The sequence below is a fragment of the Antechinus flavipes genome, chromosome 1 (assembly GCF_016432865.1).
Source record: "Antechinus flavipes isolate AdamAnt ecotype Samford, QLD, Australia chromosome 1, AdamAnt_v2, whole genome shotgun sequence".
Lineage (NCBI taxonomy): Eukaryota > Metazoa > Chordata > Mammalia > Dasyuromorphia > Dasyuridae > Antechinus > Antechinus flavipes.
In genome coordinates, this window is record NC_067398.1 from 109392154 (window position 1) to 109416693 (window position 24540).

General features: G+C 31.8%; 1 protein-coding gene across 3 annotated transcripts in view; it reads left to right on the forward strand.

The window, feature by feature from the left end:
* Nucleotides 1-24540, forward strand: part of KIAA2026 (KIAA2026 ortholog) — a 75122-nt gene that overhangs the window by 30350 nt on the left and 20232 nt on the right. For 2 of the 3 annotated variants that reach the window (XM_051987619.1, XM_051987635.1), the window contains 3 exons: nucleotides 3174-4591; nucleotides 10606-10685; nucleotides 16782-16871. In XM_051987619.1, the coding sequence (XP_051843579.1) occupies nucleotides 3174-4591; nucleotides 10606-10685; nucleotides 16782-16871 (1588 nt within the window). The remainder of the gene's footprint in view (nucleotides 1-3173; nucleotides 4592-10605; nucleotides 10686-16781; nucleotides 16872-24540) is intronic. The other variant, XM_051987627.1, reaches the window with a different exon arrangement.

The following is a 24540-nucleotide window of genomic DNA, read 5'->3' on the forward strand; positions in this document are numbered from 1 at the left end:
CACTGTTCAGTGTCTTTCTTATCTAGTACAAGTCATTTTGATTATTGTTGTACAAATTATTTTGGTTATTACAGCTTGATAGTTTAGTTTGAGATCTGCTAGTTCCCCTTCTTCCAAGTTTTTAAATTGATTCCCTTAACATTCCTTACTTTTTTGATTGGTATTACACTGAATAAATAAATAAAGTTAGTTTGTTTGGTAATTTTTTATTATGTTGGCTTAAGTCTACCCATGAACAATTAATATTTCTCCATTTACTTAGAATTGTCTTTATGTGAGGAGTATTTTGTAATTATGTTTATATGGTTCCTATGCATTTAGGGTTAGGGTTAGTTGGTATGGAAAAAGCTAACAGATAGGGAAAAATTGAAAATTTTAGAGATCAGGATGTTTAGTAGAGACAATCTGCTAAAGAAAATAGGAGGTGATGAGATCAGGAATGTATGTAGAGGGGATGGACTTGGCAAGAAGAGAAAGCAACTGAGTGATGGGAAGAAGAGAGAAAAGGAAGTTTTTAGCAAATGGCTCCTCCAAATGTTGGAGGGATAGTGGGAAAACTGGGACATACATACATTATTGGTGGAACTTTGAATAAATTCAACCATTCTGGAGAGCAATTGGAACTATGTTCAAAAAGTCTACTGGGCTTGTATCTCAAAGAGATCTTAAAGGGAAGGGACCCACATGTACAAAAATGTTTGACAACCCTTCTGTGTACTGGCAAGAACTGGAAACTGGAATGGATGCCCATCAGTTGGAGAATGGCTGATTAAATTATGAATGAATGTTATGGAATATTATTGTTCTCTAAGAAACAACCACCAGGATGATTTCAGAGAGATGGAGAGACTTACATGAAGATGTGAAATGACCGGGGGATCTTTGTACATGGCAACAAGAAGATTATATGACGATCAATTCTGATGGACATGGCTCTCTTCCAACAATGAGATGATTCAGGCCAGTTCCAATGATTTTGTGATGAGGAGAGCCATCTATACCCAGAGAGAGGACTATGGGAACTGAGTGTGGATCACAACGTAACATTTTCACTCATTTTGTTGTTCTCTTGCATTTTGTTTTCATGCTCATTTTCTTTCCTTTTTGATCTGATCTTTCTTGTACAGCAAAATGATTGTACAAATATGTATGCATATATTGGATTTAACATATATTTTAACATGTATAACATAGATTACTTGCCATCTAGGGGAGGGAATGGGGGAAAGAAGGGAAAATTTTGGAACACAAAGCTATGCAAGGATCAATGTTGAAAAATTATCCATACACATGTTTTGAAAATAAAAAGCTTTAATAATTTTAAAAAGTGAAGGAAGAATAAATAACAAAAACAACAAACAAATTGACACTTAATAGTACTCTGTTGGAAAAAATAATCTATGTGGCTTCCCAGGGAGAAGCAGAGTTAGGAGATAGATGCTTAACTAGTCTGAGAAACAGAGTTAAAGGAGTCTCCAACCATCTCCACTCAATGCGGAATCTAGCATAAAATCACCGGAATTAATGGGGGACTTCTTTGGGCTAGGTCTTTTTATTTTTTTCACAATATTACTGAGGTAAGGGTCAACAGTGCTATCAAATGATTGAATATTTCATATTTTCTTTGCTTACAACAATGATTTTTTTTTTTTTTTTTTTTTTTTAGTGTAAAGGACATAGCAGAGTTGCGTTTTAGGAAGCTAACAACCAAGATATGTGAGGAGATAGAAAGTATTCAGCTTTCCCGGATGAGTTCAAATCAACTAGCTAAGACAATTTCATGGATTCCCTAAATCTATCCACATTAATAACTTCTAAACTATTTGAACTCTGAAGTCTCTAATTCTGTAATTCCTTGGTGAGGAGGTCTCCACTTCATTGAGTAATAGTAAAGGATTTTTGTCTGTTTTTAACAGTGTGATAAATATTTCAGAGAAACTGGAAATAAACAGGAAATATCTGGTGGTGGTGTGGGGTGGGGGAGTATGAGGTCTTCATCTGAGAGGATGGAGGAAAAGCATGGTATGAGAGACTGAGAGGAGGGCTGGCAGAGGGAGGAGGATGGGGCCTGAAAGGTGGTTCCTTCTCTTCCTTTTTACCCCTTTGGCCACTTCAGCCATATGAAAAGTTAGATGCTATATAATAAATAGAGTGGGGAATCAAACCCAGTCCTCTGATTCTAAATACATTGCTCTTTTTTCAAGCTACTTCATGGGGATTCCTGGTTTTATTTTATTTATTTTTTTTAATTTATGGACTAAAACAAGCATTTCCATAATATAACAAATAAGGATAATTGCACATAAATTGTAAATCTCTTATATACAACTTGCTATTCCTTTTAAATATATAATAGTTATCATGGGATTATTTTCTCTTTTTTCTTAGTTCCCACCCTTGAGATGGCTACCATTACATACCCCCCATTTTTTCTAACACCCCCCTCCCAACCTCCCCCGGCTTTATACATAGTTTTATTTATCAGTTTTTTCTCTGGTTGCAGATCTTTCATTTTTCCTATGTACTTAATTTGAGTTTTTCTAATAATTACTTACTTGCACAGAGTTGTTCTCAAGACAATATTGACTGTTAATTTTTGAAAAAGCAAAAATTTACAAGTTTTGATTTTCTACGTAGTCAAAATGTTGGCAGTAGTCATTTACCAGCTGGATTTCCAAATTAGGGCAAAGTTTGTCTGGCAACAATATGTCCAATATACTAGGGATCTGAATAAATATCATGCATATGATTAAAAATCCCAGTAGGGGATATGTAGTCTAAATTTTGGACTTTCCCATCTAATAAGTATTCCTATAATCATATCTTGGTTGAGTCTTTAGATATAAGCCTATTAACTTAATCTAAAAAAAATAAGCATTCAATTGAGTGTGCTTGATTCCTTGTTACATAGTGAATGCTTAGTAAATGTTAGTGTATTAATTTTAGTATTTGGTTTAGCTAACTTTATTAAACAACCATTTTTGTGATTTTATTAAGGAAGTGGACATATTAAGAAAATGCCAGGGCATTTTAGAATGGAGTTTGAGTGTTTTTTTTTTCCCTTCCAAAACAGACATTAAGTAGCATTTATATTTCAAATTTTGTATTTTGTGAGGTTCTTTTATTTTATTCAGAAATAGTCATCTAATTTTTTTTTTTTTTAATTTTTTTAGGCTACGGGATCAAGAAAGAAAAGAAGCAGAAGAAGCTAGTCAAAAAGAAATAGAAGAATGGGAGAGAAAACTTCTGGCTCAGGCTGCTCCAACTTGCATGGAGACCATGTGGGAAATTCCAGCTATTGGGCATTTCCTTTGTTTAGCCCAACATATTTTGAATTTGCCCGAAATAGTCTTTTATGAGTTAGAACGTTGTCTTCTGATGCCTCAGTGTAATGCTTTCTTGTCAAAAATAATGACTTCTTTGTTAAGTCCTCCTCATCGCAGACCTACCTTACATAGGAGACCCACTCTGCCTTATAGAACTTGGGAGGCAGCACTGAGGCAGAAAGTACAGCAGTGGTATACTGTTGTTGGGCAGACTGAAAATCCTGATGGCTGTGCTGAGAAGCTTGGATTGTGCCCTCAGTTTTTTAAAGTTCTTGGAGAAGTTAACCCTTTAGAGGACAAACCATTTCATGAACTCCCATTTTACCAGAAAGTTTGGTTACTGAAAGGCCTCTGTGATTTTGTATATGAAACACAAAAAGAAGTTCAAGATGCTGTACTGGGACAGCCTATCCATGAATGCAGAGAAGTGATCCTTGGCTATGATTACCTAGAGAATGCTTATGTACATTTCCCACAGTTTTGTGGGGCAGATGTACGCATTTACAAGCAGAGACCCTTTCAGGCACCTGAATTCCCGATTCCACCCATTAAAATACAAAGAGTACCTCGGATTAAGCTTGAGAAATTAAAGGGTGAATATGCTAGCAAAAGCAATGGAGAGCATAGGTGTAGCAACAGAGAAGAATTACCTTCTGTCTCCAAAAGAGAACAGATCAGTATTGAAACTGTTTGCTGCCCATCCAAAATGCATTTGGATAATCATGGTGTCGCCATGGAAAAGGAAATAAAAAATAACTGTGAAATTAAAATTCATAGGCCCTGTGAAAGTAAAAAAATGGGATGCTGTAAAGAAAATTTAGAGAAACCAAGTAGTCCAGGGGAAGTTACTGGCTTTGGGGAACCCCTCAGCCCAGGTGAAGTGAGGGTTATAGAAAACAGGGAGAAATATGGCGAAGCTTCCAGAGTAAAAACTGAGCCTAGTCCTTTAAAAGAGAATGCCCTTAAAACTTGCCAAGTACATGTAAATGGAAGTCACAGTGATAATCTAGATGTGAACTGCCATAAAGTTACAAGAGATATCATATTAGAACATTCACTGCAGAATCATAAAAAACTCAAACTTAGTAAAATACGGGCAAAAAAGAAGAAAAAGAAAAAAAAGAAATTGAAAGATGTCTTAAATGAAAATTTACAGAGAAAACGTGAAGGTCTTCATTCTCTTACATTCAAGTCTTATAAACCTGAGATCCAGAACAAGTTATTTATCATCAAAAAGAAAGCTAAACACAAGAAGCACAAATCTGGTAAGCTGGTGTACTATTTTGAAAAAATGCAAGGAAGTTATACTTCTAAGGTGTTCTATCAGCTAGTTTGAGAAGCTTGTTAAGTCACTAAATAAAATTTACCTTTGCACATTTTTTAGGATAGTCCTATGTATTATAACTTTTCATATATGGAATTAAATTTTATTCTGTCATCTAATTAAACTTGATACTTTTTAAGCAAGTTATATAATTTATCTTACTTTGAAAATGGATTCTCTTTAATTCTTACTGCTAAAGAGTTGTGATCCAAATTACTAACACTTCACTAAAATATTTTATAAAGTCAGTTGCTCAGAAATCAGTTAATATGTTTTGATATTGTCAAGGGATTCCCTCCCCCCCCTTTTTTTTTTCAGTTTGCTCAGTATTTAATGGTTGATTTCACTGGTTAGCTAGTTGTTAACTATTCACTTAAGTGTAAAAGAAAGAACGTAGGATAAATCCCAAACCAGTTTTTACTATTTATTTCCTCTGGCTTTATAGGAAAAAAAAATATGCTCAAGATCAGAACTATGAACTAAAATTAATTTTGGGGTACTTTTAACTGTCCCTTCAATTCCTGTTCTACCATTACTAGGGAATAATTAAGATTTGGGTATATTTTGAAATGAATGATTGTTTCAGTAAACCAAGAGAATCTAGCTTTATTTCATTTAGTCAGTTCAAGTGTCTCATTGTAACATGGAAATAATCCTGAATTCATAAAATCTTTATCAAAAGAGCAAGAATTCTGTCAGGTCCTTTCTATCTCATCACAAGATCCTATACCCAAACCTTCTGTTAGAATCTGAGAGAATTTATGCATAACTTTAAAGAACTCATATTCCAATGGGACATTGAAACCAGATTTTGATCAAAATAGAAGATATGTTCTCCATTTGCCTGATTACTAGCCACCAATTTCAAAATGTTACCAAATCTTAATTGTCACTGGTTAATACAAAAAGATGAGTGGATAGACATGAAATTTATAGAAAAAATTTGAAAAATTCATTTTAGTTTATAATTCTTACATCCTGCACTCATCATTTACAAAGCAGTTATGCAGTACTGATGTATAAAACAATTTTAGCTATTATAAGGATGGATAGAGAGGATGACCTCTATCCTCTCAAACAAATAATAAAATAAAAATGTTTATTTTTTATTGAATATAGTATATATATGTGTTTTCGAAAGAGGTTAGGGAATTACATGTCCAAATTGATCAATACAAGTGTAAATAATCTGTTAAGTTTACCAGTATTTACTGAATACATGAAAGATAGGAGAATTTAAACAGTGGAGAAGATTCTAGATAGAAGTTGGTTAGGTGAGTAACAGCGTGAACAAAGCAAAAATAAATGGAAACAGGATTGAGCATAGTGTATTCAGGAAACATTGAAGAAATTAACTCTATTAGAGCTAATTTAACTTCTTAAAAGTTTCTCAAATTAGAGAAATCAGAATTTTAGGAGAATTTTAAGTAATCAAAGATGCCCAAGAGACTAGCATTATAGGCATCTATTGTTTGTTTTGAAGAAGACTTGAATTTAGAAGTTGATTGAAAGGTTTGAAGTGGGTGTGTGCCAGATATATAAAAGGGTACAAATGGTGTGTAGAAGGAATGGCTTGGTTGGTATATGGGAGGGAGGGTGCAGATGGTGATACAGGATGGATACACTCAGGATTATGATCTTAAGCTCTTGTGAAAACTGGACTTTTGAGACACCACTTTTGAGGATTTTTTTTTTAGAAAAAATCTCTTTTAAAAAAAGAGAAAGTCAACATGGCCAAGACGGAGTTCAGAAAGCTTGTACATTTGGAGCTAGAAGAGACCTTAGAACTCCTGGAGGCCAACACCCTCTTTTTGTCAATGAGGAATGGATCCAGAGAGCTTAAATAGCCCAAGACTATACAACAAAGTTGCCGAACTCTGACTCCAAATGCTACGCATAGGCAAAGCAGTTGTGATGGTGACAAGAGATTTGGGGCAGGTAGGAGGGATGGGAGGAACAGTTCTTAGGATCTAGCAAAACGAATAGTCTAGGCAAGAGGATTCTCTGAGTTAAAGCTTGAACAGTGATCAGGAAAAGCATTACGTAGGTGTGAGTGTTAGAGTGAAAGGCAAAACAAAATCTGTCAGCTGTCGTATAGAGTAAGTGGTAGAGTAGGAATAAGTTAGATTGCCCAGGAGCTCTTAGCTTAGTATATAGGAGATGACAGTACGCCCTGCTAGATTGGAGAAAATGTTTATAGTGCTGCACTGTAGAAGGAGCCTAAAGCAGCTTTTAAAATTGAATGTTCATTTTAAAGGATAGAGCAATGGGTAGTGTCTCTTAAGTGCCATATGACACTGAGCTCCTAAGGGGAAATTATTAAGGGTTAAAGTTTACCCTTCAAGTATGACTGTCATGAATCTGAAATTCTGTCATTTAAGGGAGAATTGGTGCATGATTTTTTGTTCTCCAATAATTGTGTACCAATGTAGCTTTTGAGTCTAAGATGCCACAAAGTATGGAGCATTTCTCTGACATTTATGCTAGTTTAGACCTGACAGTTGACACCAATGAATAATATGGTAGATTTGTTCATGAGATTGCTGAGAGCAAGGACAAAAATTTTGTGCAATAGAAAAAGAATGGAGCAAGAGAATAAATATCAGAGTGGTATCTTTTAGAAGGAATCTTATTGGGCAGAATGAGAGTGGAAGTAGAACAAAGAGATTCACCTCCATTGCCCTTCATATTTGCTTAAAGCTATGTTTCTCTATGCATGTGGGCATGCATGCCTGTTTGTATATGTATATGTAAAATATTAAAAAAAAAATTTGTACAGAGTGGTGGGCCTGGAGTCAGTCAAGAAGACCTAAGTTCAAATCCTGTCTTAGACATATTGGCTTTGTGATTCAGGGCAAGTCATTTAATAATCACTGTCTCCTTGGTTTCCTCATCTTTAAAATTTGGATAATAATAACAACCTGTGGGGTTATTATGAACTTCAAAGGAGATAATACTTGTACAGCAGTTAGCATAGAACCTGGCAGATAGCACTTAATAAATGTTTATTTCACTCTTTTCCATTTGAGTCTCATATCTCAGTTTGTACACTACAATATCATTTTTTGTATGTTAAAATACCCAAGGGCTGTTTCAGTTATGATATAGCGGGAGATTCCAATTTCTATATTGACTCATCTCTATCATGAGGATTTTGGCTGTTTGAATTCTGGTGACTTTTTGGAGTTCCATCTACTGTAGCACTAACAACTTTAGTTTAAGAATAAGGGTTAGGATTTCTGTTCTTCAGGCCCATCCTGAAACAAACAGTAATATTTTCCCCTACACATGAAACTTAAATCTTAAAAGTGGATTAAGTTTTGTGTTGTGGTTCAGAATAGTTTCTGCTTTAATGGACTTGAATAAGGTATATTAGAGCACAAAGCAATCACTCAGCATCTCTCAACATTAGTTTCTTTTGTCTGTAATATTAAGTAGTTAAGCTAGATTATTTCTAAGATCCCTTCTAGCTCCAAATCTGTGACCTTGTGATCATTTTTGGCAATATAGGTTACTGATGGTTTTAGGGAAGAGTATGGGTGGGGTATCATTGAAAGCAGAGACATTGCATAAATACCACAGAGGGGCACCATAAAATATGTATGCTGCCATGTATGTTCACTATCTATCAAAATGTACATTTGGATTATAGTAAGATACATTTGGAAATTGTAATAGTTCATAAATTGCTTATATAAGTCTTACTAAAAGGAAATGTTTAAGTTGGGACTTTTGTGGTGATATAATTTTGATGAACTTTAAAACTATATAGAATATTATAAATTGGTATTTGTATAAATTAAGGTTACTTATGTAAATACATTGTACTCAATTGAAAGGGTAAAAAAAGTAAAAGATTTTGTTTAGCTCAGTTTAGTGCTATACATAGTTTTCTTGAAATAGTTTCCTAATTTTCTCCCTTCATTTTCCCCTGTCATTCCATCTGTTGCCAGGTTAATCTTCCATAAACTAAGTTCAGATTATGCCTCCCTTTCTCAAATCTTAAATTATTCCTTATTGTCTATTGAGCTACATCTAAATTCCTCAGCATATAAATTTCCTTCCTGATACAGAAGAAATTAATGAATTTTCATAATTAATGCAAATTTAATTTATAGAAATATAGATTAAAATATGATATTTATAAAGCATTTTGCAAACCTTAAAGTGCTACAGAAACACTAGCCATTTTGGTCCCATTTTAATTTTTCCAGTGCTGTCTCCCAAAATTCCTTTATGTTTCAGTCAAGTTGAGCTATTCTTTGATCTCTGAATATACCCAGTAATTTACCTGATTTCACAAATGATACTTTCTATCCAAGACTTTCTTTCTATTTAATGACACTGCTCCCTGCCCCTCAAAAAAACCCTCCTGAGGATTGAAATCTTGCATATATGAAAATAAGTTGATATACCATCTCTTTCAGCAAGTCTTTTTTTTGATGTCCCCAATATGTCATCTCTTCCTTCTGTGAAATATGGAGGCTCCTTATTGTTTTCATGGTGCTTGTGTGTGTGTGTGTGTGTGTGTGTGTGTGTGTGTGTGTAATTCTATAGACATAAACAGCTTGAGAATAGGGATTATGTCATGTTCGTTTTTATAGCCTTAAAATGTAGCTCTTTGCATCTAATAAAATATAAATGTGAAATTCAGTTAAATATCTGTATTTTTAAATTATAAGAAAGCACTAGTTTATATAGCAGTGCTTGTATGAAAGTATTATGAAGACATGTGATTTTTTTCCCCCCTGCATCCCAAGAAAAGAAAGAGACAAATGTATTATATTCTGAAAGGTTTGGGAGGGGATGTTTTTTGTTGTTGTTTTTTTTTTTTTTTTTGGCTGTAAAATTGAACTTAGAAATGTTTTAACGAATTTTCTTTGTAATGAGAGATAGCATGATAAAGCATTTAGAAAGACAACTTTAAAGTCAGTTCTGCTTCTGGCCTATACTAAATTTATCTCTTAGGCTAGAATAGTCACTTAATATTCCAATGTCCCAGACAACTCTCAAGACTACAGCTTAGTTGGATATCAGCATCAGGAGACTCCACACTGATAGAAGCTTATTATCTAGACCTTTAACAAAAAAACAGCATTATAAGTTTCTGGAGGGACGATGTTTTATATTTTTACCAGTAACATCATGAAGCCTTGCACATGTAGGGTGTGTTCTCCATATATTTGTTAATTTAAAAAAAAAAGTGAAGATTTCAACTTGAATAGACTGATGTGCCATATGTTTCATATTAAAAATGGAGTTTATTTGTAAAATGCTGCATATAATTTTGTCAGCCTAAACTACAAAGTTTAATAACTAGTTTTCAGATATGAATTAGTTTCCTTTAGTTTTGAGTCAGATTTTCCCACAAGTTCTCATTGTACAACTATGTACTTTGAAGGTATTTACTTTCTAAAAAACACTGCATTGCTTACTACCCAATGACACTAACCTTAAGATAGATAATGGGATTAGATTCGTACTAATTGTAGTATTAGAAAACTACTATGAGAATTCATATGATGCTAACCAGAGACTAAATCCCAAAGTGTAGCTAGATCTATACAAGAAACTAACTGCAGAAATTCAATGTAACAGGTAAGTTTAAGTTTTCTTTTATATTAATATTTTAGGTAATATGTATGACTTTTTCAAATCTCCTTAACAACAACAAAGTACACGTTTTCCACATTTACTGTTGTAAAATCTTACATTATACATTTGCAGATTCTGATAGCTGTGTTCATTATATAACATTGTTAATATACTTGTTCTACACAGATAGTTGTAATTAATGGTTTTTACTTCATTTGATTTTGAGCTCTCATTTTCATTTGATTTAACCACATCCATCTATTACTTATAATTTAATTCTGAAGGCTCTGTGTAACTTGGCTTTTATTAATGAAGTGTAATAAATATCATTATGAAGCTTTTCTCTTTTAATCTTGCAAGGAAAAAAATCCATATCTAAAAAAGCAATCACAAAGAAGAGGAAAGCTGTCACAAAGTCACCTACTGTACCAGAGTTTCAGGTAAATGTTATAACTTTGCTTCAAGCTTTCAAAATAGAATTTTTCTTTTTACAGTTGTATCTCATGAAATTGGTGAACTCCAAAAAATTGTAGCCTATAATTTTTAATAAAATGAGTCTCGAATTTAATAAATGAGTCTCGAATTTTTTCATATCATTGTAGGCATGTTCAGATATTTCTGCTAGAATTTCAAATATTCTTTGGTATTTAATGTGTTTTTAATTATTGTTATTAAATACCTTACAGTATTTTGTATAGAATAACTTAATGTATAAATGGTTCTTAATGTAAGTACAAATTAAAAATGGGTATTACTTGAAACATAACATTCAGGAATGAAGTTGTAATGGGACATAAGATATTTCACATTGTGTGAGTGATCTTACCTATATATGAACAGTGATAATGGTCTGTCAAAATAATTGGTAAAAATCTGAATAATTGTAATTTCTTAAACTTTAAGTGGAGCTTTTTGTAATTTATTAGTTGTGGGAGCCAGCTAGTTGGCACAATGAATAGAGCCCTGGTCCTGGAGTCAGAAGGACCTGAGTTCAAATGAAACCTCAGATACTTACCATCTTTGTGACTTTGGGCAAGTCACTTAACCTCAAATGCCTTCGCTTATACCCACACAATATAAAATAAAGGGCATTGATGTATTTTATTTCCCATTGTTATTCATGTAGATTTTTTAAAACCAGATTGCCAGATTTTTTTACAGACTTTTTTTAATTAAATGACGTTGATTATATATTTTATTCTGTAATAATGGTGCAAGTCTCATTCTTATTTTTACATATTCTACCACTTTGGCATAAAATGTAAGCATAAAACACTATTGTGTTTTATATTTCTTTATGCAGTCATATCTATTCATCTCCTTGCCTCTAATTTAAATCCAAGTCACTATGATAATTAGCAGCTCCCTTTAATAAACATTGGTTCTTTGTTTTCCCAGTCTAAACTTAATATATAGTGTTAGTTTAAGATATTTTTCAAATTGGGTTGCTTATTAAAGATTTAAAAATATTTCATTATGTTAAAATTTGGAGAGAGGGACATAAATATGTGTATGTATATACATGTGCATCACAAATGATTTATTTTCTTTGTGTTTGGGGCATTATGATTTTAATTTGAAAATAAATTGACCAGTTGTTTTAGGAGAGTTTATTTGCTTCAAATGGACTAGTGGTTTACTAGGAAACTTAAGATATAATTTAGGCATACCACTTAAAATCTGTTGAAGAAATTATTTGTCGTGTAAACACATAATTTTTATTAAATGGAAAATTGGTGTTAAAGTTTTGTTCTTCAGAAATAATTGGGGAATTATTATTTGAAATTCCATTCTTCTTTAGTATGAAGAAGCATTATGGAGGAAAGAACACTGGACAGGGAATCAGGCATTCTATTCAAAGTCACTTAATCTCTTTGAGCTTCAGTTTGCCTAATTTATAAAATGACCTGATTGAATTAAATAATCCCTTAAGGACACTTCAGCCTCCAAAATTCTATGATTTTAAAAACAACAACCATTAGTGTAAGGAGACTGGGACAATTTAAAACCTGTTAACAAATACACTTTATTTGAGCCTATTTTGAACGAAAGCCTCTAGCTCTAATAAAGGAACTAAAAAAGAGATGGAGCATCCTCATTCCCTTAAACTCCACTCCCCACTCCTCCTTTTACTCCTTTCAGTGAAATGCAGTGAGAGCAGAGCCTTTATGACAGTATCATGGTAGGTACCTAATGGTACCAGGGAGCAACTGCTACTTATCTTGGTAATAATTTTCAGGAGGATAAAATTTGCTGGTGGTTTCAGGAGGATAAAAAGTTTAGGGTTTTTTCATTTGCCACTCTGATGGCTTCCTTCTAAGATTTTGCTCTCTTGTCAGCCCTTGTTTGGTTCATTCAGAATCTATCACAGGCCTTGCTTTTGTGCAATATCTCTCCATCTTATGGTAAATGATCTTATCTATGCTGGAAATGTGAGTTAACTTGGATCCAACCCAACAACTGATTGGTAGGGGAGTTTTGACCTCTGCTCTTCCTGTTTGGGTCGGTTTGCCTCTTTTATGCACCATATTTATGATAAACTTATAGAGACATCCGTCAGCATAACCCACTGCAGCTCAAAAGACCCAAACTGAAGAGATTGACCAGCCTCAGAGAGCCCTAGTAGCACTGACTACAGACATAACACTGCTGTGCTCAGTTTTCATTTGTATTAGCATAAAATTTTAATATGATAATTGATTCAGGTTAGAAAAGTTTTCCTTCTTTTTTTGTTTAACATCATGTTCAAAGTGAAATTGAATAGTGGCCACCTGTCAGGCCACTGACAAAAGTGAATTGACCAAAATACACAAAGAACAAATCAGAAGAACTAACCCCAGAATAGTTTGAACACATACCAGGGATGTTATTATACATATTTATATGTACAGATACACATTCAAATGTATATATATGTTGTGTATTTTACTTAGTACCTGCTGCTGAAGTGGGGCCTTTATACTGCAATTACTCCTACTCTCCCATCAGTCTAGTGTTTCCCCATTTCCTCAATCTCTTTGGGCACAACTCTGAAATAGAATTCCCAATGTAGTTCTGAGCTAGGCATATGTTAGAACAGACAGGAATATAAGAAATCTTGACTTGAGGAGAGCATCACAGGCCTCCATAAACTGCATGGCAATATACTTTTTACACAAATGCAGTCAACCCTTTATATATGTGTGTGTATAGGAACAATGCTTGTGACCTTGAGAAAAGTCCAATGAAAAGTGAGACTCTTAAGTGTAATCATGAACTCACCATCCTGGGGTGTGTTTCACATAAGTGTAATGTGAAGATCAGTTGCTATTTGTATTGTGGTCATTGTTACAACTCCATATATTTGCCCACCTTCAGAGAAAGACCACCTGACATCTTAGAATGCTATCTCAGCACACTTATGATTTATAAGTCTGTTTTTCTTAATGTTTAATGCTTTTTAAAAGAAGAAACTGAATATGAATTGGATTTAATAACAGTAGGAAATTATGGAGAATGCCATATTTAGAATTTTGAAAATCAAATCATAAAATATGTTAATTTTTAGAAATAATATTAAATATTGTGCCTGTGTTTCCAATAGACATAAAATTTCATGTGCTGTGTACTAACTACTTTGTGCAAAGGATATGATTTGTTCCAAAGGCCAATATAAGGACATATCTAAATCATTTTCTTTTATACAGAGTTTGCAAATGCAAACTTTTATTTGTTAATTTTTATGACAATTCTGCAAGATTAACATTTTCCTGTTTTTTTTTTTTTTCTGGATAAATTAAAGTGTAATGAGCATAGTTACATTGAATGTTCTGCAAGTCAGACCTGAAATAAAATTATTTTACTAGTCTGTTCATGATTTGCCATTTAAAAAAAAAAGTTATATACTTCAAAGTGACTGCTTTTTTTTTTTTTTAAACACTTCCAGCACAATTTTTAATTGAATCTTACTGTTACAATTTTTTGTGTAGTACTTTGGGGGGAAACATGTAATTTTATTAAGATGGTAGCCTGTCATCTTTAAGTTTTAATACCATAGACATATCTTTATTATTGTAGTTTAAATAATATGCATATAACTTCAATACAAATGTAATATAAAATTTTGGTAGTTTTTAAGGCAATATTGTTTTATTTGGCTTTTTTATACTTATAATTTGGCTTATACTAGAATCTTGCAAATATGCAATGCAGTAGTAAATTATTTAATAACCTTGTATGTAATTTTGATTTTAATAGTATAGGCAAAGTGGAGAATGATATAGCCTATGTATTCCTACAGACTTGAAATTAGGGAATGTTTAATTCTATATAGTTCATTTCCCTTTAGTTATTATAGCTAACTGTAGGAACTTATCCATTCTGCTTCTTTCATCAGTTATTTATTTAGCAATGGATGATCTGAATGAACATTCTCATAGGAATGGGCCCTTAGGCCAAGGTGCAGTAATAGCTTGAGAAAAGACCATAGTATGTTATGAAACTATTCTTGTACCCTTGATTTGGTTTGACCAGAAATATTCTTTCAAAATGTTAGTAGAATAGTCAGAGTATAATCTGAGTAATTCAAAAGTTTTCCTCTTTAGATAAAGAGGACATTAGATAATGTCCTATGATTAGGGTTTATTTAATGGGTATAAAACTTTATCTAAATCGAATGAAATTTTTCAGGCATTTTAAAAAAAATTTGTCTCATGAGAGTAGAAAGTAGAGTTTGAGAAAATAAATTTTGAGAGTGCTTTTTGTAGGATTTTAATGTCTTCATTCAGTACTGCATATTAAAATGTTAGTCTCTTCCATCTACTCCATAGTGGAAACTTGTTTTTAAAAAGTAGCATTATTTGAAGCCAAGTTGTATTGAAATGAGCTAGAAACACAACATTATACTAGAACCAGAATTGCTAACCTATTGAAAGTTTAGTCACTGTCTAACATTTTACTTTTCCTTTCTTAAACGCACATGGCTGCAGTTTTCCTTTAGCAACTATTAATGAATATTATTTATTATTTATAATTAAACAATAATTTGTGTGCACAACAACTTGTTATTTTGAATTATGCTAAACATTTTCCTTTTATTTAAATGGTAAATGAATTCAGTTTTTTCTCCTGGACCATAAAAATTTCATGCAAAGTTCTCCAGACTACACACATTTTTAATTCTTATATCTTTGTTCTTTTGTCTTTTTATTATTAAATATGAGCTTAGTCACACTCTAGGTGTCAATTTTTAATGCATGATGTATTCTAATCTGGAAGTTTCTTAAGTTTTAGGTTTGAGATTTTATATCAGTCCTAAAAATCTGAAATTTTATAACTAAAATCGACAGGCAATGTTCATCATAATAATGTTTTACCTAAATAAAGGACAGTGAGTTGAAAAGATTTTCTGAACTTGAAACTATGGTAATTGCTTTTTAAAGTTAAATTTTTTTTTATAGGCCTTTGAGAAACATTTTAATTTTCTCACGGAAGAATTAAGGAATGATTTAAGATTATTGTAATAGAGATAGAGGTTGTAGGAAAAAAAAGTGAAATAAGCTTTGATCCAATTTCACTTTGTAGTTAACATTGCTAAAAGAACAATTTCTTTTCTATTGTATTTTCTTGCAGTTTGTAATAGAAATAATTAAATTTTTTGTTAGAAATAATTTTTACAATAATTTTAAATGCTTAAGGGGGAAAAAAAACTGATGTGAAATACATTGAAATAGTCTTCAGAGTATAGCTTCCAAAGAGAAAAAATTCCATTGAATTGCTAACCTACCCCCTCCCCTTTTTTTTTCTTTGTATTTTTGATAATTCTCTTCCTAAAATTTATAATTGACACCAGTTAGAACTAATATTAAAGTCCATAGCTTTGGGAATAAAAAATTAATTCAGGGATGCTAACTAGGACAAATTTATTTTATTCATTTGGTGTCATGTAGAGGATCTATGAAAATGCTTTGAAAGAAAATCAGGAAAACAATATACTGTTTAAAAGTCCTTGAACTCTACAGTAGGTTGTGTAAAAAAATGACTTCTTTTTTCAACTTTTTGAATAACTGCTATGTAATGTAAGTCTTTATTCCCTCAGTCTTGACTACTATAACTAGGTTTTGTTAATTTGTGTAGCTACCAAAATAGAGATTTAAATTGAACAGCTGTATGTACTTGTTGCAGCATTTATTCATCTACATAAAAGCTGTCTGATGCAATATTTTTTAATGGTGATTGAGAAAACTGAAAACTAAGGCAGGTTTCCACACTGTCATTTGGGCTGAAAGCTTGTTAAGAAAGAACCTGGACTGGAAAGCAAATTCTTAACAGGTGGGAATATTTAGAATACAGCCATTGATATTAAAATTGTAACTTCCCCTATTATAATGAAATTTATAAATTATAAACTAAGAAACTGCAAAAATTAATAGCTGGTTTTTTGTTTATTTTAAAAAGCTTAATTGTAGATTCAATGTATGTTAAGACATCTTTTGTTGCCACATTTGAGGTGTTTTATATTACATGTTATCAAGCTATGTTTTTGTGTTTTATTTTAGCTTATTTGCACTAATCTTGATGAACTCAGGGAATTAATCACAAAAATCGAGAATGAACTCAAAGATCTGGAAAACAGTAGGAAAAAATCGGTAGGTGTTGATCCAAACATTCTATCTGTTGTTGTCAGCATTCAAATATTATTCCTGCTGTTTTCTAAAGCCTTTTTATTACTAAAAACAAAACAAAACAGAAAACTTGTTACTCTCTCTGGATTCCATGAAAATTTATGATGCAATTGGAAACATCATTTATCTTAATTTTTTCTGTAACATGTTATTTTAATTTTTAATAATAGTTAAAAACAATATCAGGGATTAATAAATTAAATTTGCTTGTTTAGTTTCTATCCAATAATGCCTTAGATTCTTCACAATATTTTGATTGGTTTGCTTTGTGACTGATATTTTTAAGTTAAATCTTTTCATAATTGATTTTTGTTTTTGTCTTGGTGTTTTAAAATAATTAAATTCATTACTGAGAAATGAATTTTTAATTAAATATTTGTTATGTGCCATAAGTAATTGTAAACAAGTTAAAAGGGAAAGATTTATGATCTTCTTCTAGTTTTACATAGATCTGTTGTTTTTTTTGACATGTTAAAAAAAAAAAAAAAAGGCCATCAATCTTGTCACTTAAGTTTTTCCTAAGAATTTTCATTATATGTTGTCAATTTATAATTAACCCCCACTTCAATTACATTTGAAAGACATGGGTAAAAAATAAAAACTTAGTAAAATTACTAGATCTAGTAACACCTCATCATTCAGATTTCCAGCAATCTCAGCTATTTTGAACACAACTGGGAACCAGGGAAAGAGCAAAAAAAAAAAAAAAAAAAAAAGTCTGTGAACTTTGAGGAAGAGAAATATGAAGCCATATGAAGAAATATGGCCTTAATTTAAAACTTTTGTTTACTTAGAATTATGTATAGAATAAGATTATTAACTTTCAAATATTATTTAGGCAAGGCAGAATAACCAGTAAGTTGGTTCTTTTTTTTTGAGATAATCATTTGTTTTGACTTGAAACATTCATTTTACATTTCTTTTCATAAGGTTTATCTGTCAGCATTTTATTGTTCTGATATTTATAGTCAAGATATAGAATTTTAATTAATATGAACTTTATTATCCTCCTACTAGTAAGCTATAAATAGAATCCTGATTTATGAATTTGCTAACAATGCTTTCCTACTATTTCCTTGTTTTTTTACACTATGATGGATTCCTGTTTTATTTAGTATAGGATTTTCAGGATGTGATTTTTATATGTAGTTTTTAAAACAGATTTTATTTGTGTGTTTTTTTTAACCCTAAATCTACAAAAATGAAATATTCAACTGCTTCTAGTTTTACCCATTAAGCCATCGCATTTAGTCAATAACTCTTGTTTTTTGTTTTTTGTTTTTCTTGAATTGTTCATCATTGAACTTATATGGCCAAAAGAAAAAGGTACAAATATTGGGAATGCTTTCTATTCTGTCTGAATAAACTTAATAATAATGCCTTTAAAAAGTTTTGGTAGCTATTCTCATTTGATGCTTAAACAATCCTTTGAGGTTATCTGGAACTATTATCCTTATTTTACAGATGAAGTATTGAAGCTGACCGTCCTGAATGACTAGCCAGAACTCATTAGTAGCAAAGCCAGTCCTCAGTTCTGCTAACTTTTCCCAGTATATCATGTTGCTTTCTTTCTTTTTAAAGCCCCTTCCAACATGAGTTTTTCTGAGGTATCATAAACTTATAGATCATAAGAGTTTGAAGACAAGATCATCTAGTCCAGCTCTCTCATTTTATAGATGAAATTGAATGTAAAGTTAGCTTAAGTAAATACATCTGCTAATTACATTGCTAAGGCTTGCAGCCTATATTCTCTAACTCCAAAGAGCAGTTTTGCTGATACTAATGAAGTCAATTTAAACTTTTTGACTCTGTATTATTCAGTTTATCATTCTTACATGATATTTTGAAGGTGAGGTAGGTGGTATATATAGGAGAAAAGGCTCTGAACTATGAGTCAAAAGACATGTGCTCTAGGTCTAACGCACTTACTGTGTCATCCCTTTCAACTCTTAGGAAAATGCATAATTCTATGAATTTTTTTTTGAGCTATCAAAAGTTCACAAAAGAATGACCAGCAACTTAAAACTCTTACAATAACTTTTCAAACTAAATTCTTTTAAAGCCATAGTGCTTGTAACTAAAATTCCTGAAGAGTCTGGCCATTTTTGAAATGAAGAAGTTTCCTTCAGAGTGATATGATTGCTAATGTTAAAATTCAAATCTTTTCTTATATTTGTTTATACTAGTAAGAGAGAATCATGTACCAACAATTCTTCTTCAGTAGGTAAGATATATGCTTACAAGATTCCTGTGTCCATCTTCAGGTACAGCTGAATATTAAAACACCAAAAAGAAAGAAAACTATTAGAGTTTTATAAAATGCTTTGTAAGAGAGATTTTTTTTCTATTTCTGCATAAGGTTACTTTCATGTTCAATGACAGTAGATAAGAATGGAAATATAAATAGTTTATTTGGAATTTAATTGAGAAACTTTAAATGCATTTTATTTTTATTCTCTAATTCCTTTTTTCTTTTGGATATTTTCATGTGTTCCATTTTATTTTCTGGTGATTTAGATGGCCCATTGTTCCATAAGAAATGGGCATTACTGAAACTATACTATAATTCAAGGGCTCTTAACTTGAGGGTGAAATTGAAGTTGAGTGAAGGGGGGAAAAGTCTTTACTTTCATTGAATTTTTGTTTCATTTGTAATCCTATGTACTTTATTTTATGCATTTGAAAATATTCTTTAAAATGGTCATCAAACTGCCACAGGGTCCCATGACAAAAAAAAAAGAAAGAAAAAAAGTGGACAAGAACTCCTGTGAGGTCCTGTTCATGGAAAACTGATTGAAATGACCAAAGGGAGGAATTCTTTTTTTTTTTTTTTTTTTAACCAATGCAAGTAATTTTGTGAAAATATCTTTACATGGATAAACAAGTTTCACTATTGTCAACTAAGCCTATATTATAGAAGAAATAGAGAGTGCAGTGCTTTATTTTCCCCCTGCTTTGTTGTCTTAAAATTTACTTAGAAAAAAGTTCCCTTGTGTGGTCTAGCTAACTTTCTATATGTTGTTTGGATACAATCACCCTATGCTTCTAGGGTACTTTGTCTGAAATTACACTTTGAGAGAATTCTGGCTAGAGGTAAGTTATATTTTCCTCTACAATCAGAAATTCTGTAGCACATTTAGATTAGTAAAGACTGCCATACATTAAACATTGTTTAATAATTGCTTTACTGTGTTCTCTCTTGGTTAGACCATATCTAAAAAGGTGTTTGCTCTCGAAAAGATTTAAATTGTAAGTGGGTGGGAAAATTCTGGACTAGGAATCTGGAAACTATCTGTATGACCTTGGACAGATAACTTCTCTCTGGGCTTCAATTTCTTCATCTAAAAAAAGAGGGGTGTTGTATTAGGTGATTTTCAGGGTCTCTTCCAGCACAGATGTTTAATGTATAGAGAATTTAACCAAATTAAAGTTACCTTTCAGTTTCCCTTGCCTCCTTATAAACATTGTGGATTGTTTCTTCAATTTAAATAAAAACTTCTTAACAATTATAAGTGGTCCAAAACTGGAATCTAAGCAATCACTGAGATTCCTGTTTGTAAAGATCTTCAAATAAAATCTGATTGGTTACTTGTCACATGTGGTAGAGTGAATTCTTACTCAGATGGAGTTGAACTAGGTACCTTCCTGAGCTCCCTTTCAAGTCTGAGATTGTCATTTCCCCCTTTCTTTATGCCTCAGAGTCATTACTGTAAATATCATTTATTATGCTCTAGCAGTATCTTCTTGGAGATTATCAAAATATGTAGGTTTTTTTTTACTCTGTAAATGACTTTACTATGTATATTTTTTTGCTTTTTATACTTCTGTCTTGTTTCTGTCATATAGTACTTCTTGACATTCTCAGTAAGTTAGCCTCTATAAATATCTTCTAGCCTCCATCTAATTTCCTCTTTCAATTGTACTATAGGTTAGAAATTCTTAAGATATGTATAAAATAAATGGAAGCTTAAAGGACTTTACTGTGAGTCAAATTCTTGATCACACTTTGCATATTAATCTAAAATGTATTTTAATTGTAATTCTAATATTGGAAGATGGTCAAGGCTTAATTAAAGAATCCTACATTTTAGAGCATCATCTAGGACAAGAGGTTTTTAATCTTTTTAGTGTCATGTACCTATTTGGCAGTGTGATGAATCTTCTCAGAATGTTTTTAAATGTATAAAATAAAAGATTACAAAGAAAATTAATTATTGAAATACAGCCATCACAATTTTTTTTTTAAACTAGTTCTTGGATTCCTGCTTAAGAGCTCCTGATCCAGGGTAACCTCACAATTATATATTTAATTAGTGGTAGAGCTAGAATTCCCAGATTGCCTTATTCCCAACAGATAAGTTGCACCATATTGCTTTTCAAGTGAAACAAAGTACCATTTTTTTCTGTATAACATTATAGTTCAAATTTTCAACATGATTCTATTTCTCACTGGGATGAAAGGAAAGATCTATGTGAGGATTATGAAAATGCTAATAGTTAACAAGCAATAACATATTTTTTGCAGTTTATTTGATGAATAGGATGAAAATATATTGATGTGAAACTGAAGTAACAAAATTGATTCTTTTTTGATGCATTCATATTTCTAAATATTTATTCATAGTAGTAGTAGTAGAATATTTAACATATATTATCTCATTTTATTGTCCAACAACACAGGGATTAGGGGCTTTTATTATCTGCATTTTACAGATGAGGAAATTGAGGCAGAAAAAGATTAAGTGACTTGCCTAGATTCATGCAGCTAGTGTCTGAGGTCACGCAGATTTGACCTTTATCTTCAGGTCCAGCTGTCTTGTCTATCCATTGTGCCACCTAGCTGACCAATCTTAGTTTGCTTAAAATAAGATCTAGATTTCTTAGTCTCAGTCTTTTGAAAATACTTTTGTTTTCTCCCTAAATTAAGCTAAAATAGAGCAAGTATAGACACCAGCATCAAGAGCCAAAATCCATATTCTGTCTTCATGTGATGAACACATAGGGCAATCAGTGGTCCCTCACAAATTTTCTAAGCATAAGAATACGTATAACTCTGTATTTGCTTAAAGCTGTTTAAACTTTCTTTTCATGTCTTCATTCTCCTTAGACTCTTTTTATTCTATATGAAAACAACAAAGCTACCATGATAGACATAGTTTGTTGAACCTTTTTCTTTGAATCACACTTTTTTTTCCCTGTTTGCCAATTCCCACTTCTTGCGAGATAAAATAAAATTGGGTGTGTTAGAGAAGTTTAAATGTAAACATGCCAAAGTCCCTATAAATATGTGTTTTTATGTTAATACGTTATATATATTTGAGGAAAAATGTTAACAGCTTTCAAAAAAATAGATTAATGAATAATACGCTTATGCATTGAAACTATTCAGTGGTGAAATTAAAGATATAAATATGGTGGAACCCTGTTATGAAATGCCTCATTTTCTTTATTTATATACACTGTAGGACAGATTATTTAGCCTGAGAAGTTACTATACTTTAGACGCAGGAAGGAAAAAGGAAAACTTTGAGTAGGAGTTTGGCTATGTCCACCAAAATTTTTATCAGTGGGGTTCATTATATTTTGATTGGTAAATGATGTCATATTAATCTCTTAGAAAGTGTCCAATTTATTCAAATGTTATGAAAGTAACTTGTTAAATCATCATATGTGATTTAAAAGTCCTAGCACATAAGGGGAATTTTTTGATGAAACCTCTAAAAAGTACGTTTAAACAGAAGGCTCCATATTTTTACTACTGATCAACTCTTGTCAGCAGTCACAGGATTAAAAGAAATTGTTTATTAGGTACTATCCTGGGAAAGTACCTATTATTTCACCTTCGTATTGAGTTAAGGAAAAGAAAATACTTATCAGGTTTTTGGAATACAAAGTAGATTTTAGTCAAGTATAAATAATCTTAAGCTACAAATTATGGTGTTAGAGCTTCTTAAAGTCTTTGCACTTTTACATTTTGATGACTTAGCTTATTGGTATGACAGAAACAATCTATAGACAACATTTTAAACAAAGTTTAGGACAACTACAGCATGGCATATGATGTTTTCTTATTTCAGATCCTGTGGCAAATGAAAAAATGGCTATCGTAGACAAGAAGGTAAAACTCTGTGTTTGTTGCAAACAGATTTAATGTCCTTAGTGGTTGTAAAAAGAAAATCCAATTTGTTTTCAAATACCATATATGGATTGTTTCTCACATACCTGTAGCCCAAATGATGAAGTTAAAAAATTTTAAAATTAATACAAAAACTTAAAGAATACACACTTACAAAATCAGAGAACTATAAATACTCAGCTACCCCTCAGAATTTAAATGGGTATAATAAAACACAAATTTCATTTATCTAAATTATCTATTTATCAATTTACATTTTTAAGAATTGACTATAGAATTAAATTTTGTTTTGGACTAGTTTTTAAATGTGATCTCTATTTGGCAAAATTGGAATTCGTTTAATTTAATTTTATATTTTAGAAAATATTTCATTTTCAATGTTATATATAAGATTTAGAATCTTTGAAAATGATTGTGCTTTCTGAATGATTGTTTCTCACAGGCCCAGCTTTTTCTAGCTTCCAGGTTTGATCCCTGCCTAATTCCAGGCCAAAATTGTTTTTCCTGTTGTCAACTCATAATCTGAAGTACTTGATCACTTCCATGAGTATATGCCTAGAAAATCCTTAAGTTTATGATAGTTTAGAAACTGGGACATAGTATCAAATGGTTTATGTTTATTTGAGGTAAATTCATATGTAACATTTCCTCCTACCAGCATCCTATCATGATAACATTAGAAAGCTATAACCAACCATTATTACCATTTTGGAATGCCATCAGGCTTATTGTCCAAAACCAAATAGACTTGACTCTGCTTTGGCTTCCTTGCCTTACCCAACTATCTCATTTCAGTGCCTTTCTCTTGAGTCTCACTAGGTGTACAAGTACAGTATGATTCTCAAATGGCTCCAGCTTTACTGCACTGAGCTGTGTTCCTATGGAGCGTCTTGCCCTCCAATTTCATTTTGCGTAACATGTTTTCATGGAATCTGTTAGCAATATTTGATGAAGTATGGCTTTACTTAGGAAAGTTCATCTGTTATTGACTGAAAATTAGTTGCCCCTAAAAAGTGCCACTTTAATTTTAGATTTCATTAATACAAATGATTAAATGATATAATAAACTGTGGATTATCCAAGGGTGAATTATTCTATTTATCCACAGTACATCTTGCTGACAAGTTCTTTGTGACTTTGGTTTTTTATTGATTTCTCTTATGGGTGTCTTCTTATTCTCATTTGACATGTAGCATGTAACAGCAAGGATGTTCTTTGAAAACAGAAAACTTGATTATCCTTTCCACTCTGGGAAAGGCTTAATAAAATTGGAAAGATTGAGATTTTTGGAATCTTTTCTCATTCAGAGAGGTCATTCCTAAAATGTAGTGGTTTTCCAGGATCAGGTAGGCAAAGCCATTGTTTATTTTCTAAACATTTATCAGTTTCCATATTCACACATAAGTAATATATCAAACTTAAGTTTTTTCAAAGCTATTTGTTTTAATCTATAGTTTTTGTCTAAATATAGGTTTTGTCTAAATGCATTTATTAGTC